Source organism: Aptenodytes patagonicus, chromosome 1 (assembly GCF_965638725.1).
Source record: "Aptenodytes patagonicus chromosome 1, bAptPat1.pri.cur, whole genome shotgun sequence".
NCBI classification, from domain to species: domain Eukaryota; kingdom Metazoa; phylum Chordata; class Aves; order Sphenisciformes; family Spheniscidae; genus Aptenodytes; species Aptenodytes patagonicus.
In genome coordinates, this window is record NC_134949.1 from 62,854,921 (window position 1) to 62,870,493 (window position 15,573).

The window sequence follows — 15,573 nt, forward strand, 5'->3', positions numbered from 1 at the left end:
TTTTCTTTATTTTTACAATGCTTTCTACTCAGTTGCTCAGACTGTGCACCTTTCAGTTGGTACCCAGGCTTCTCTTTGGAGGCAGGCAAATACTGCCCAGAGTGGGAACCTGAGCTGGGGTAGGGAGTAGCTCCCGCTGAAGCCCATCAGTTACGCACGTGGGGCATCTGAGCTCCACCAGCTTTGGCATCTGTGGTTGGATGATACTGGCAGTGTTAAAAGGTTGTGCTCCTCTCCCCTGGACCTTTTCCCCCCGGTACTTTTCCCTTTTTCCTTGATGCCTTTTTACAGAGGGATGGGCGTGCGGCTTGTTGGCTCGGGGTGCTTCGTGGGGAGGGAAGGGGACAAAACATCTTTCATGCACACTGTGTGTTTTAGCGTGTGCTATCGTTTAAGGAAGTTAGAGTGCTATTTAAGACCTAATTTTGTCATTGCCATCAGATGCTAAATATGAAGTAAACCCCTAGTCAGGGATTTTTCTCTGGCCTCAGGAAGGACCGGCTTTCCTCCAAACATTTCAAGGCGTGCCATATGCTCTTAGAGAGATTGTGATAATGCAGAGAGCTATTTTCTTCCTCCAAATGGCAGCAGAAACAATGCTGAGACCTTGGTTCTTTGCTTTTTGGGGCCAGGAAGTTTGTCCTAAGGAAGAGAGGGCTTCCTTGCCTCTGCAGCCTCCTGTGCAGTGCAGGCAGGGCTCCAGCTTGGGGGCAGCGAGCTCTGCCCCTCTCTAGAAACACCCATGCCCCTTGCGTGGCCTCCCAGAGCACCCTGAAGTATGGGATGACAGTCATGTGTAGCATTGCCTTCCTCCTACAGGGCACTTAGGCTGCACTTGGTGGAAAAATGGTAAATCACCACACAAGTGGTTATCTTCTGAAGAAGACAGGACCACACACTATGCACTCAGCTATTCGCCCATCTTTTATATAGAAGTAGCTGTAAGTTGGGATTTGGCTATTTTACTTTAGTAGATAAATGACGGGTATTTAAATCATGGCTTGGGCCATGCTAAGATAATTTTTTTGTCTATTTTGTGGACAAAAGGGCTTCACAGATGTTGAACCAGACCTTTACCCTGTTATCTAAACCGTTAACTAAAGGAGGAAATGCTCTGTCTGGGCAGGGAAACTTCCTCTGCGGGTCTTGATGCCCACCTCAGTAGCCTGAGGTTTGATGCACTTGTGGAGATGCTGAAAGGCTTTTCCTGAGGAAGGGGCAGCGGGAGGAAAGTCACTGCTGATTACCCCTGCTTCAGTAATGACCTTTAGCATTCGCTGGAGGTTCAAAAAACTTGGAGGGAAAAACTGTTTCAAGATGAGCTGAAAGAAAAGACCCTCCTTGCATCAAAAAGTAAAGAACTAAAGAGATTTGGAAATATTTCAGACTCAGATGAGGGTATTTTTGACCTAAAATGAAACACTTAAACTTGCAGTTTAAAAATTTTAATTTTTAAAATCTGTTGTGGGGATCCTCCCAAATGACAAGTAATTTTGCAGGCATTGACTGAAATGATTTGTTTTGAAAATCTCAAAACCAAGGGAGTTCCCTGATTTTTTTGAAAATTTCTAGGAATTCTTCTTTTTAAATAAAGCTTTGAATATGTGTTTTTCTCCAAATCCTATAAGTTTTAGCTGAAAACTGCTGTTTATTTCTACTCCTATAATAAGCTCGGAGGAGTTATCTTCTCATGGCAATAGTTTCTGAAAAGAAGAAAAACCACTGCTTTACTTCTACTCAAATTCTATCCAAAAAAAAAAAAAGAGCTTACCCATGCAGTCTGGGCCCCAGTGTCCCTCGCAGCACTCAGGTTGTTCAAATTCCTTCATACAATGATGCCGACATCCCGGAAAAGAAAGTGTGTGTGTTTTAATTTCTAGATAATACCTGAGGAAAAGAAGTTGGAGCTGCTTAAAGTATTTAAAAGCCTCCTGTGGGGAAAAATGAAATTCTTAACTGCCTCTTCTCCTTTCAGTGTCAGACAAGAGCACTTTAAGCTTAGTTGTATTGATCTGCCTTTTTTTCTTCATTAAAACATACATTGCATATCAAGGTCTAAAAAGATCCTCGGTGCTGTTTCTTTTGCATAGTATATATATATATCTTTTTTTTTCATTTCTGCAACCTACACAGCAGTTTTCTTTAAGTTTTGATTTGAAATAGTATTTTAAAAATTATTTAATATCAAGGTTCTTTAAATGCTAAGTAAGCTCAAAATAGTTACATTTTCCCTAAAATACCGCTTTTCTTTTTTTCTAATCTGAAAGGCAAGATTTCAAATTTGTTTTGAGATATTTCTTCCTGCCCTTCACCCCCCACACCTTCCCAATCCGGCAGTTTGAAAAATCTGTTATTTATATGACAATATATGATATGAATGATACATAAATATCATTTACATGATTATGTATTTATCATATGATATTTATGTATCATTCATATCAAGTATGCAGAATAAACAAGGAAGTGATTTTATGATATCACTCAAAAGAAAATCTGGTAGGCCATCGATAGCAATGTGTATTTTCCTCATATCATTTGCTGATTAACTTTTGGCTTAAAGTACTTTGAAGCTTGAGTTCTGGAGTTGGTGAAGCATAGAAATTGCACAGAATAGAGCATTTGTGATATGAATTAACATTTCCTAATTAACGGAGAACTATATTCACGGTGAAAAGCTCTGACAGAAGAGATACCTGCAATCTGGTATCCCAGTCCCATTGGTAATTTTGGTGTAACCAGCAGGGCACTGGGTTTCGAGGTTTAAAGAGCAAGGTACACATTCAGTTTTCATTCGAATGAGCAGCTTTTGATCACATTGCTTCTTCATCTGTAATAGGAGAAGATTAATTAAAAAGAAGGAAGAAGTTCTCTGAGTTGGTTTAACTCTGCCCCCAGTGGCACTGCTGAAAAGTGACAAATTTAACTCGGCTTCTCACTCAGACACAAGCTCTGTCCTGTTCAGCAGGTCCCTGCTCTGGTTATAGACCACATATTAGGGCTTTACAGTAGTCTTGTCTGCACAAAATATGTCCAACCACTGCAGGAGAAACCCTTCTAAATGTCATATTTCTCCTAAGAATGCTTTATCACAAATGCTAAGTTCAGCAGACTTAAAAGCCAGGTTACCGAGACAGCATCAGCCTACAGAGCGTTAATTCTGAAGTTGTCTCACCAACCCAAAGCAGGATGGAGAAAGGCAAGTGCCTTCTCCATTCAACAGAAAAGCTAAACTTAAGGTGTGGAGGAAGTTGCTAGTGGCTCTGTGCACACAGAGCACAGCACAAGCCTTTGTTCCTCTCAAAAGCGGGTTTCATTTTGTCAGCACCACCGCATTGAACTGAAGGACTATGGCTGGTATTTTCAAATTGGTGTAAAAGAATGACATCTAGCTTTGCATTCAAATCTGGTAGAAGTTATGGGCCTGACTCCACCAGAGCACGCTGAGAAGAGCAGCATCCTCTTTTTTTACCTAGAGAAAACCACAGAAGGAACCAGCCCCGCTTGGGAAACCTGGCTGTAGTCCTCTAGCTCAAATGCCAAGGGCTCGTGCCCTTTGCTGTGGAGGTCCCAGTTTCAAGAATGCAAATCTGACAAATGATTTGAGAAGATGGCAAAAAGGAGAAAAGGCTTAGGGTATTGTCACAGCAGTGTTATCCTTCCTTCAGTGTTTGTGATAGCAGCACATCAGTAGTGAAGGTTGTGAGGATGTATCACAGACACTGATAAGGAGATTAAGTTGCATGAGGTCTGAGGGACTCCACTTGATAGTCATCACCCAGTTATGAGTACATTTCAACATCTATTTCGTTGTCAAATTTTAGTCTTTATAAATGTACTGTTGAAATCTGATTTGGATAACATTCAAGTATTTGGGTAGTGAAACCTCTTACTGTTGCGTAGATGCATTTCAGGCATCTTTGAAATAAAAATGAGACCTTTTTCCATGTGTGGGTATAATGTGGATACAGCTTGATCAGACACTTGGCAAAGCAGCGGTGAGCAGTGCCATGCTAGGAGGACTGAGCAGCCTCTCGGCAGAACCCGGTGCTGGTGGGGCACTGGATTGACCCATCTCTTTGGGCTTCAGGTCTAATGTGGCTCCCACAAACTCAAACCAGAGCATCTCTGCACCTTGCTTCCCATCCAAAACCACCTCACGAGGCACCAACACGAGGGAGCTTAAACGCTTCAAGCCTTTCAAAACCCTGGTGCTCAGCACCAGTGCAGCCACCTTAACGGCCCATCATTAACGAGAGACTCTGCATGCACCAGAGCAAGAACCACCACAGCACAAACGTGCAGTCTGGGCACCTTAACTCCTATGAGCATTTCCACCGAGTCAAATCAGTACTGTTAATGTTGAAGAATCATAAACTCAGAGCGTTGGCTGAGTTTTGAGTCTTTAACCAAGTATGCTACTTAAGCCCTGCTCCTCGCAGGTGCTCGGGGTAAGCCATTAAGAGTCTGGATAAACTGCTGGGCTTGTAGGATATTAAGGTTCAGAAGTGAAAAAGCTGTTGGTAGGAGTAGCTGAAATGACCTCATTGCAGAAGTGGTCATCAAAAAGGCACCTCACAAAATTTCATTTTTGGAACAAGAAAATTCAAAGAGATTTTGAAAAGGTAAAATCTAAATAAAAATAGGTTGTACCCTTTCCCTACTACCAGCTATAAAGAACTCTTTATTTTAGAATGGTGGGGTTATTTCCACTTTCTCCCATTTCCTCATTTTCCCTTTTTGCTTTTAGGGAAAATGAAAGAAAGGTGATTTGTTAGTGCCTCTTTTGTTAGAGACAGAATAATTGGAACACATTTCCTAGTACTTGTTTGTACTTTTCAAAGTATTTTTCCATTTAAGAAACCCAACCAACCAACCAAAAAAACCCCAACAACCTGAGTGGCTTCCCTCCCCCCCCCCCCCCCCCCAGTTTCTCCCTGTCCTTTTGTTTCCTCTTCTACAAGGGGTTTTTCTCCAGAACACAGTCATTTAAAGTCTCATGTTGAGAGGTAGTTTAAATGAGTGAAGGTCTCGCTGATGAACTCCTGGTTCAGATTTGTAACCCAACACTTTCTACCTCTCTACGAGGGTGGTGAAAACAGATTTCGTGAAATTCCACAGATCCGTAGGATTTGTAATGACAGACGCACCACTTCCCCAAAAGTCTACAGACCTTTTACTTAAATTTATAACTTTGTACAATTGCTCCCAATAGCTCAATGCCTTAGAATTTTTTCCCCACCTATCTGAAATAGCTTTTCCTCCTTGTGGTTAGTAGAGTGGAAAATTTTCACTATGGAAAAATTTCTGCTTTCATCTTCTGACTTATCAGAAATTCTAATGGTTTTCTTTTGTTGTTTTTGATGAATGTGCCAGCTACAGTCTTTTGCCATGTTTGCCATTTTTTAGACGCTTTTTCAGTGTACTCATGACACATCCTTTGAGCCAAATTCTCACGTGGAATAAACAGATGCATTTCTGTTATTTCAGAGGACTGAATTACAGAGCTCTTAGTTTATAATTCAGTGTCATATGCATCAGTGACTGTTAAAGTGGGTTTTTCTTCTATAAGATACAGTATCTGATAACTATTCTCTCTATAACAGTGAAACAATCCCCACCCCTATAGTGTAATACAGACATATAATAATTCATTACTTAAATAAAAAGCTGGTGCTTACCTCATCTGGGACTTGTGATGTCAAACACAGTTTCACTGCAGCCAAAAAAGCCAAAAAGAATAAAACAACTGGATTTTTTTCCATTGTGAAGAATTTGGGTTTTTTCCTTCGGAGCCCTCCAGACATGAAAACTAAAATCCTGACATAAAGTGATCGTTTGTTAGAGGTGCTATTTCTTCTGCATTCTTAGGTAAATAGTTTAACAGGACTCTTGTCTTCCTGAAGGAAAATGAGTGAAGGATACGGCATGCAAAGCTTGCCTGCAGGCAGGAAAAATTCCAAAACGTAGGGTATTTGCCGAAAGTTTTCACTGCAAAGCTGAATAAACCCTTCCTAACTGAATGACAGGATATCCTGATGGGGCTCTGTTCATTTATCCCTCTCTCTGAAGCTGTTGACAGGACAAAACCAAGGACACTGAACTGTTATGACAGAAGATGTTTTCTTCTTTTGGGTGGGCATGGACAGGGGACTGGACTAACTGCTGTGCCTGTTATCGTTACATTTGTTCAGATGATCTAAGGCAGAGCAAAGGGTCTCTGGAAGCTGGCTTATCAGCCCTAATAGCGTAAGGGTGGGTCCCCTGAATGTGGTTCTGGGAGAAATACTACTGTCTTTATCTCAGGAGGCCAAAAGAACACCTTCCAGCTTTGGTTAGCTGGATAAAAAAGGGGATTTTTTTTTTTCTTGTTGCTTTTTTTGTTAAGTTATTTTTACTAATTTCCTGGAACTCAGCTGTGTTACTTGCATATGGTTAGGAGGGATGAGTAGATAGACAGACATTTTGAGTTGCCCAAATCAAAACTTTCTCTCTTTCTTCTTGGAGTTCTTCGGCTCTTTTCTAGTGCTGCTCTTTGCTGCTGCTCTGGTCAGTCTTGTAAGGGCAGCCTCTCCCATTTCTTAAATAGCTAATAATTTGGCTGACTTCAGTTTGCCAGCTTTCCTTTGTGCCCCTGACATTATAATTTTTCAATCATTTGAAGGCAATCTGTAAGCATGCCTTAATACAAAGTTGCATTTTAAAACCATGTTATATTTTTGACGGAAGAATTCACAGAAGTACAGTGCTGTAAACATAGTGCTTTCTCCCAAATTCCTATTTGTAGTCATGGCTACGTGCTGCATCCACCTTTAGACCACAAATGTAATGCTTGATGCAGGTAACCTATTATCTTGAACTCCATACTGTTTTCCTAAAGAACTCAGTGTTGATACATAGATAATACACAAATTCATCTACTTTTGTTATATGCTCTAACTGAAGACTGAAAAATTGCTGGTAGAAGATGGCAGGGCAAGATGTTTTCCTGCGCGCTCATCAGATCCTGTTCCTTTCTGCTATACGATGAGAAAAGTAAATAATTTCTTGTTTATGCAGACAAGATAGCAGCCAGGGGTCGTGACGTACGTGCTGACAGTACATACGGCCCTGAGAAGTGCCATTTCTCTTTTCTGAGGTCAAGGCCTTTCACGTTACTTCGGTTTTGCATACAATGTACAATCTGGCCTGGCGGAAGCAATGGCTCAGGTTTTTGTCCAAAAGAGCAGAATCCTGGAGGATCTTCTCTCCCCTGTGATGATAGCCCACGGCCACATCCCGTCCTCTGTGGGATGTTTGGGAGTAAAACTTATCCTCCCTCTTCTGCAGCTGTGCCTTGTTGGAGCGTGGGCAGGGTGGCTGTCTGGGCAGGGTCTGTGCTACCTGGGCAAAACACGTTTGCTTGGCCCCTGCATGTGTCATGGCAGGAGCTGACAGTGTCTGCAGCAGCTTGAGGTCAGCAGGGTTTCTTGCCTGTTGCCACTTCAGACAGCGCAGTGGTGAAAGGAGCTGTAAATCAAGCACGTCCCTTTCCTGTCCTGTAGATCGAGATAAAAAGGAACACACATCAGCTCTCTTGTTATCTGCTCTTACCTCCCGTATAGGCATTTGTGTGAAGTAAACCCTTCTTCCCTTTCCTTCCTCTCCCTTTGTGTCAGAGCATGGTCTCCCTGCTAACTCCCATGATGACCGCTTTCCCTGCTCCAGAGGGAACAACCACCCTTTCCTCGTGTTGGTGACAGGGATTTTCCTTGTTCTCAGTGGTTAAATGCAGACTGTGCCAGGCTCTGACTGTAACTCTGCCTGGCCAGCTCCTGCCCTGCTTTGAGCAGAAATACAGGCTAATACATCGCGTGGCACACAGGACGGGGCTCCCTGGGGACTCAGGGGGTGGGAAGGCGGCACTCCGACACTCAAAACAGCCTGTGCAGTGTGGCACCACTGCTGATGACAGTGTACCTGCCGGCCGGCCAGGGAGCTGGCGTACTGCCTTGCTCAGGAGTAGGCTTGCCTTGGTGGCCTGGCCAGTGCCCGAGGTACCGGGCAGCCGCCGGCTCCAGCGCTGCTGTCCGTGCTGGTGTCGGGTGCTGGCATGCTGTCAGCATGGGCAGGAAGCCCCGTCTGCTGGGTTTCTCCCTTTGCTTTTAGAAACATGATAGCGGTGGTCTCTGCAGGCTGGGACCGGCATCCTTCCTCCTCTTCCCCTGCTGGTGCCAGGGCCACAGAGTGCCAAGGGGTCCGTACATGTCTCGGATCCCCAGTGGGCATTTCACCTGTTGGCGTGTTACCCTGCGCATCGCCGCGTTTGCGCCAACTTTTGTCTTGGCCCTCCTCCAGCTCCTGCCCTTGATGTGTTTGTATCCTGTCCTGGCCGTCCAGCCCATGTCCTGGGTCGTAGTGGCAAGCTATCACATTCTCATTATCTCACCGCTCATACAGCTCAGCTGAGGCCTTCGTGCTCTTGCATTTCCTACTTTTACTTTTTCCTGGCTTTAGCAGGATATTTTATTTTAGCTTTGTGCTGTGCCTCTTTCTGTGTCTAGCTGGAGTGGTGGAGAGGTCTTGGATCTCTTTGGTTCCTACAAGAAGGTGAAAATTTTGGAAGCCTTAGATGACAAATATCAAAATACAAATGTGTCTGTGGAGCTGGTCCCCTTGGATTTTTTTAAATAATGTTGATACAGGTGAGTGAAGTGAGAGCAAGGAATATGGGAGTGACAGTGACTGTGGGCACGGATGCACCTGAAAGCTGGGATCAATTTGACATGGAGGAGCCCAGCCAAGCCTCCCTGGGCATATCCCGACCGCTCAGATGCTCCCTACCCTTGTACCTTTGAAAACTTTCAGATTGCAAGGAGCCCATGAAAAAGATTAGTAAGAGTCATTGTGTGTGCTGTAATACTGCAAATACCATGTGCTGTGGCATACTCTCGTGTGCGTCACAGCCTTCCTCCGCTCTGCTATTGCATTCCTGGACTGGATGCTCCTACTTTAGGTAGATGTGAGCTGGTTGCCTTTTTACTTCCTTCATCCACCTACTGCCTCTCTCCAAGTTGCTTCTTCTATTTCTGTGCTGAAAATGTCAACGAACCAGAGAAAATGCGATGGTTCATTTATGTAGGTGTTCTTGAAAACAATGTTTTGTGCTGCAACTTATTTCAGCGTTACAATGAGCTAGTCGTTCTTTCTCAGAGCCAGGCATCTGGCACATGAGGTCAGTTTAAAAGTGAATAAAAAACAGTGGAGATACAGACATGATGGTTGCAGCACTCATCTTCCTCTACACAGTTTTGATAACCACATAACTTCTTGCATTTTTAAAAATTTTTAATTTATTATTGACTACATGACTTGCATTGTGTATCGTTCCCCTGAGCTTTTTGAACGTGAAGCTCTCTCAACCGGAGGTGACTGAACAGCGTATGATGAGCTCTCAGACTCATACAAAGCTCAGCCATTTCACAATCATCTGACAAAAACAGCATTTTAGAGGAAGAAATAAAAAAGAAATATGACCATTTTGAAGCAGAACACTCTTTGCAGCCTGAACATTCATGAACTCTGTGTAATAAAAGCTGGTACTGCTTTTCTGGTATGTCCCACCCTACTTGTGGCTCAGCTCCTCTCCCAGGGGAGCAGCCTCGTTAGTGAGGTCTTAGAAAGTGTCAAGCGTGAGGGCAGTCTTGAGCTAAATTTAATATTCTTACTTAGTAATTTGAAAGTAAGCAGCAGAAAATAAATGAATTACTGTTTTTTACTGTATGTGGCTTCTGTTTTAGAGCCAGTCACAGCAGGAAAGCTGTCCCACGGGTGTTTGAATACGGTTTGACGCTGCACATGTCTGAGGAAAGTCACTTTGCTCTTTGTTTGGAAACTGGCTAAAGCACCTTGCAGAGGGGTAGGAAAAGATAAAATGTGCTCAGAAGAAGAAAGCTTCCTAGGGGGAGGGAGGCTTTGGCTCTGCCAAGAGAAACGTCTGAATGCTAATTGTAGGTGGGAGGAAGGGGGGCACAAACCATGAAGTTGCCTAGAAAGAGGCTTGGGGAAAGGGAGCGGGGGGTAATATTTGGGAAATACTGCCTTTGATTAACACAGACTTAATTGGAACGTAACAAAGAGATTAAAAAAAAGGTTTGGCAAGTTAAATCGTTCCAGTGCCATACGTCTGAGGAAGCCAACAGTGGCCTATGGAGAGTCTGAATGGGCAATGTGGAAAATTTTAGGGGTGTGTAATTTTATCTGCAGGGTTATGACAGCCATCATTTTGAAACATGGTGACTATCAGAACTAATTAATTCTCCAAGCCCACAGGATGCATTAAGATAGAGCTGCAGCTGGTATGCTGAGGAATGCCGTGCGCCCGGCAGAGGCCATCGCTTTTATCGATGTTAATGAGGGAGAAGGCACAGACAGCTGATCTAAACCCGAATGCGTTCATGATGCATACAGCTGATGGCAATGCAGACTGCCAGTCAAGGGGTGGTCTTAGCCATAGATTAGATCCTCATAGTGGCCTCTTCAGCTTTCTTTCTTTCCCCTCTTTTTTTTTTTGTTCTCAAAAGAGTCTTTCAGCTGGTGAAATTGTAAACAAAAGGCATTCTAGCTGAGGCCGTGGTGGAGAGGGTTTTTCTAGGGAGACATGAGGAGAGTAGCGTATGTGGCGCTAACTTGGACAATGTTATTTACTATGAATTTTAAGGGGGTGTTAGGTGGGTGAGCTGTGAGGCTGAGCTTATAATCAGCACCATGCTGTAAAGGGAATGACCACAAAACCAGAATCTGCTCATGGGTACCTCTGCTACCCTTTCATGCTATAATAATATGTTGCTTAAAAAAAAATGAAAGTCATGCTTTAGCCATAGGAAGGGCCCCATGCCCTGTAGGTCCAGCAGGATATAGGACTTAAAGTCCCTGACTTGTGGGAAGCATCCCCCATGTTCAGCTGTGTGACATTCACGCCAAGATGTACAGGGGGATGAAGCTACAGGGTTGCTGGGTGGCAATACCATGGGGGTGAAGGGAAGGACTTAGTAACTCGGACCTGGAAATGCTGGTGGCATAGAGGAATATTAAAGCCATCTTTGTGTCCCTGCGTCTGCTCTGCATCTCCTGCATTGCAGTTCTTGATAGACCATGCATAGACTCTGGTCCCACGTTGCTGCCAGCTAACGGCATGGTAAATGCAGAAGGTACTGCCCTGGTACAAAATCTCGACTTTTTTGAACACTGTGGCTCTTCCTGGCGATATAACACTCTTTAGAATCATTAAATCTCATATTTAATGGAGTATAAATATAACACATATTCCTTGCATAGATTTGGAATAAAATGAATCACAGTTATGAGCTGCTGGATAAATACACCAAAATAAACTCGTAGTTTGAATTAACATCTGCCTATTTGTGTAATGTCAACATGTAAGAAGCTTCAGCTTTAAGGTGCAGTCAAAGGATATCGGAAACTAGGAAGGAATACAAGGCTTACACAAGAGGAGAAGGTGTCTGAAATGGATCTTGATGGCAATTCTCAAGCAAACCTATTTTGCAGTTTATAAACATCCAGGCAGGAAGGAGACTGGGGTTGTTTGTATGTGTGTCTTGTACTTGCAGTTCTGCTAAGATTGCAGAATGTAAGGCCAAAATACGAGGAAAATCCTGAGATTCCAGTATTTGGGATGGACAGAGGGATGTGGAGCATGGATTTCTGGTGCTGTAAATGTTACATTGGTTTCTCCAACCCCACGGTAAAGAAGCAGGACAGAGAGCGGCACACACGTTTCAGATCTTAGCAGTTGGCCGTGGTAGAACTGGGGACATCTGGAAACCCCAGGCACCGTAAGGTAAGGGAGCTTGTGGCGTCGGGGGGAAGCAGCAGAGGCTGGGTTAGTACCGTGGTGTTTTTACCTGCTGATTTCCTTCCTTGCTCTAGACAATGCAGAGAATTTGCTGTAATTTTGGCCTATGTAGAGCTTGTATGCTTTCATAATAATGCCTTTGTTTTGACTAGTCAGACTTAAACATTAAGTTAGCTTAATATAGTTAATAATTTACTAGTAATAGAACTGAATTGCAGATAATGATGTGGAGCAATAAACCTTTGCTCATTTTTTTTTTTCTTTCTTTTAAATGCAGCCTTTATAACATTATCCAAACGTGCGTGTTTATGGCTATAGTGAATTGATTTCAGCCAATTATCTTGTCTAGAAAAAGCCATCTCAAAATTTGTTTGAGAAAGCGAATCATGCAGAAGACAAGATGGCGTAATTTCCACAAATAGAATAACACAATGTTATCTTTCATTGTCTTCATCCTTATGATCTATAAACTTGCCGTGGTTTACATCAGGCAACAGGGATCTGTTACGTGCTGTGCCAGATGGGTAACACAGTGTGGGTATGCAGCACGGTAATCCCCTAAGCCATGACCCAAGGGCAACAAGTTGCCCACGGGGACATCTGATATTGCTGGGAAGAGCCAAGTGCGGTGCTGCGGGGCGTGTGTCAGCTGGCTGTAGGCCAGCAAACCACTGCCCTAAGAAATAGACCTGGACTTGGGATAAGGAAGCTCAGGCTGCGTTTTTGGCTCCGTTGCTTAAAGATGCGGACAAGCCGCTCTCCCTTCTGCCTTGGCTACATCTTCTCTCCTTTCTGCCTTCCTATAGTTTGTCTGCCTTCCACTATGGGTGTGTGTCAGCGCCTCCAAAAGTGACACCCGGGGCGAGGATGCCTCCAGGACAAGAATAAAATGCAGTTTCTCCGCCTGCATCCTCCATCCCTCTTCAGTGCGGGCATTTTTTTTCTTAAAACTTTCCTGCCGCAGCCCGCTGGGGAGGGGAGAGACAAGGGTGGGCTTACTACCTGGCGTCTCCGGGGTCCGGCTTGCCCTGTTCTGGGGCGGTTTTGCAGCGGGCTCCGAGGCGGGGGGCGGGCGGGCGTCCCGGGAGGGAGCGTACGCTCCCTCCCGGGACGCCCGCCCGCCCCCCGCCTCCGAGTCCCGGACCCTCCCCGCGGGACCACCGGAGGGCAGCAGAGCCCAAGGCACGGCTTCAACACCACCACCCCCCCCCCGCCCCCCAACGCGCAGGCAGCAGCACCTCGAAGGGGCTCCTCGGTCCCCACGAAGCCCCTGCGAGAGCCGTGCGGGAGGCGGCTCCCTGCTGTGGGTAACCCCGCTGCAACCCAGAGGAGACGCACTGGGGTGCGAAAGGGTGAAGACGTTTACATGGTTGAGGTGTACCGATTTCCTAAAAATAGTCTGAGAGCATGTGGTTATAAATAAATATATAAAAATAAATATATATATATATATAAAACAAATCTATAAAATATATAAAATAAATACATAAAAATGCGTTTATGGCAATATTAAAATGGTGCGTGGCATTTATACGACGGAGAAGTTTGGAAGCATTTGTCTAGTTGCAGAGAGTACATAGGACACGAGGTAGAGGGGAGAGGGTACACCCAGATACCTGCACAAACATATGCTGCATCTCAAAAACTGAGCACCTGGGGAGCTATTCCCTTTCCCCAGACTCCCACTGAGTTGGATATGCATTGTGAATAAAAAAATTGAGTGATTTCAAATACACAGGAGCATCTTCTGAAGTTCCATCTAAACGAATCTGCTTTGTACCTTGTATGTTGAAGACTAAACTTCGTTAGAAAGTTTACTGTTTTCTTACTGTGATGAAATAAACATACAAGGATTCTTTCCAATTATACAAAAGGTATGGTAAAAAGACTATACTTTGTGTTAAACACACTGGAAAGTCTAAATAAGCATAAAAATGTAAAGTCAGTGTAACTAGCAATGAGATCAGGCTGAGCACGCATATGCAGAAAAACCTCTTCGAGGGCTCACATATGTGTAGCAAGGCTCTGTACAGAAGGCTCTTGTGAAGAACTGTGCAAAGTCCTCATCTACAAACATAGATAAGTTTTGGATATGTCCAATATAAAAAAAAAAAGCTACAGTTTTGAAAGTTTTGATGGTGAAGTCCAGTATTTAGAAGTATGAAGAGTCCAGAATTAAATGCCCTCCCAAGAGGATTATTCAGCTTAGCAATTAGAGACAGTAGCATGAAGTATTCACCTGAAGAGAGGAAAAACTAGGTTATGTGGGGGTTATAAATTAGAAACTTTCTAGTTTTTGAGTGCTTGACTTGTTTTCAAATTTTTAAAATGGAAATGTTGTGGTTTTTTTGTTGTTTTTTTTTTAAGTTTTGTAGATGTAATCAAGGAACGTTAAAAAAAAAAAAAGACCAAAACCACCTGTAAATGGAGCTTTAATGTAGTTATTTCAAATCCACCGAGGTTATAAGCAGCAGAAACAAGGTCTGATCGTGTAAAACTCTAAGCAGGAACAATGTTAACTCTTTGGCCCTGGTAACATCACTTGTCTTTGCAGATGTATCTTTTCCTGGCTGTTGTGCTTTAGCCCGGCAGGCAGCTAAACACCCCACAGCCGTTCACTCACTCCCCCACCCCCAAGTGGGATGGGGGAGAGAATTGGGAAAAAAAAGAGTAAAATTTGTGGGTTGAGGTAAAGACAGTTTAATAGGACAGAAAAGGAAGGGAAAATAATAGTAATAATAATAATAATGATAAAAGAATATACAAAATAAGTGATGCACAATGCAGTTGCTCACCACCCACTGACCGATGCCCAGCCAGTTCCCGAGCAGCGGTCACCGCCCGCCGGCCAACTCCCCCCAGTTTATACACTGAGCATGACGTCATATGGTATGGAATATCCCTTTGGCCAGTTTGGGTCAGCTGTCCTGGCTGTGCCCCCTCCCAGCTTCTTGTGCACCTTCAGCCTTCTCAGTCGGTAGAGCATGGGAAACTGAAAAGTCCTTGACTGGTGTAAGCACTGCTTAGCAACAACTAAAACATCGGTGTGTTATCAACATTGTTCTCATCCTAAATCCAAAACACAGCACTGTACCAGCTACCAGGAAGAAAATTAACTCTGTCCCAGCCAAAACCAGGATACTGGCCCTGCCAGATAGTCTTCTAAGACTCTCACCCAGCACTATGTGATTGCAGAATATATTTTAATATCATTTAGCATAAGCAACGTTCTAGCAGTGTAAAGACAGACTCTTCCACATTCACATCCTCTTTAGCATCCTATTCTTGTGCATCATCAATGACATTAGACCAGCCAGAATCCGAAAGCCCCTGCAGCCCCAATGAGATGTACCACGTGAGTGTACATACATGACAAATGCTGACTGGCTGTGCGCAGTTATTTAGGGTAAGGAATAGCACTATAGGACAACACAATTCAAACCAGCTTTTTTTGTCTGTTTTTAAATTTTGACCTGCAGATGTGAAATTACCTAAACACTTCAGGTATCAGTTGGGGAAATAACATTATCGCAGAAGAACACTGTGGCATAACCTCATGAACCTCACCTTATTCAATAGCATTAATATGCTAAGGTGAACTAAACGTTGGCTTCTGGTCTGACCTCCTGGGGGGAAGGACCTCTGCTTCCTAGGAGAGGAGCGAATAGATAATTAAAGATGTGGCCTGAATATTTTAATGTCAGAAATTCTCTTCAGCC

General features: G+C 43.7%; 1 protein-coding gene across 1 annotated transcript in view; it reads right to left on the reverse strand.

Annotated features, from left to right (window-relative positions):
• The window catches only part of STAB2 (stabilin 2), an 84,136-nt gene extending 78,329 nt beyond the window's left edge, over positions 1-5,807 (reverse strand). The window contains exons 1-3 of the mRNA XM_076339581.1: positions 5,682-5,807; positions 2,697-2,830; positions 1,772-1,887 (exon numbers count right to left, since the gene is read on the reverse strand). Of these exons, the coding sequence (XP_076195696.1) occupies positions 1,772-1,887; positions 2,697-2,830; positions 5,682-5,807 (376 nt within the window). The remainder of the gene's footprint in view (positions 1-1,771; positions 1,888-2,696; positions 2,831-5,681) is intronic.
• Positions 5,808-15,573: the final 9,766 nt, after the last annotated feature.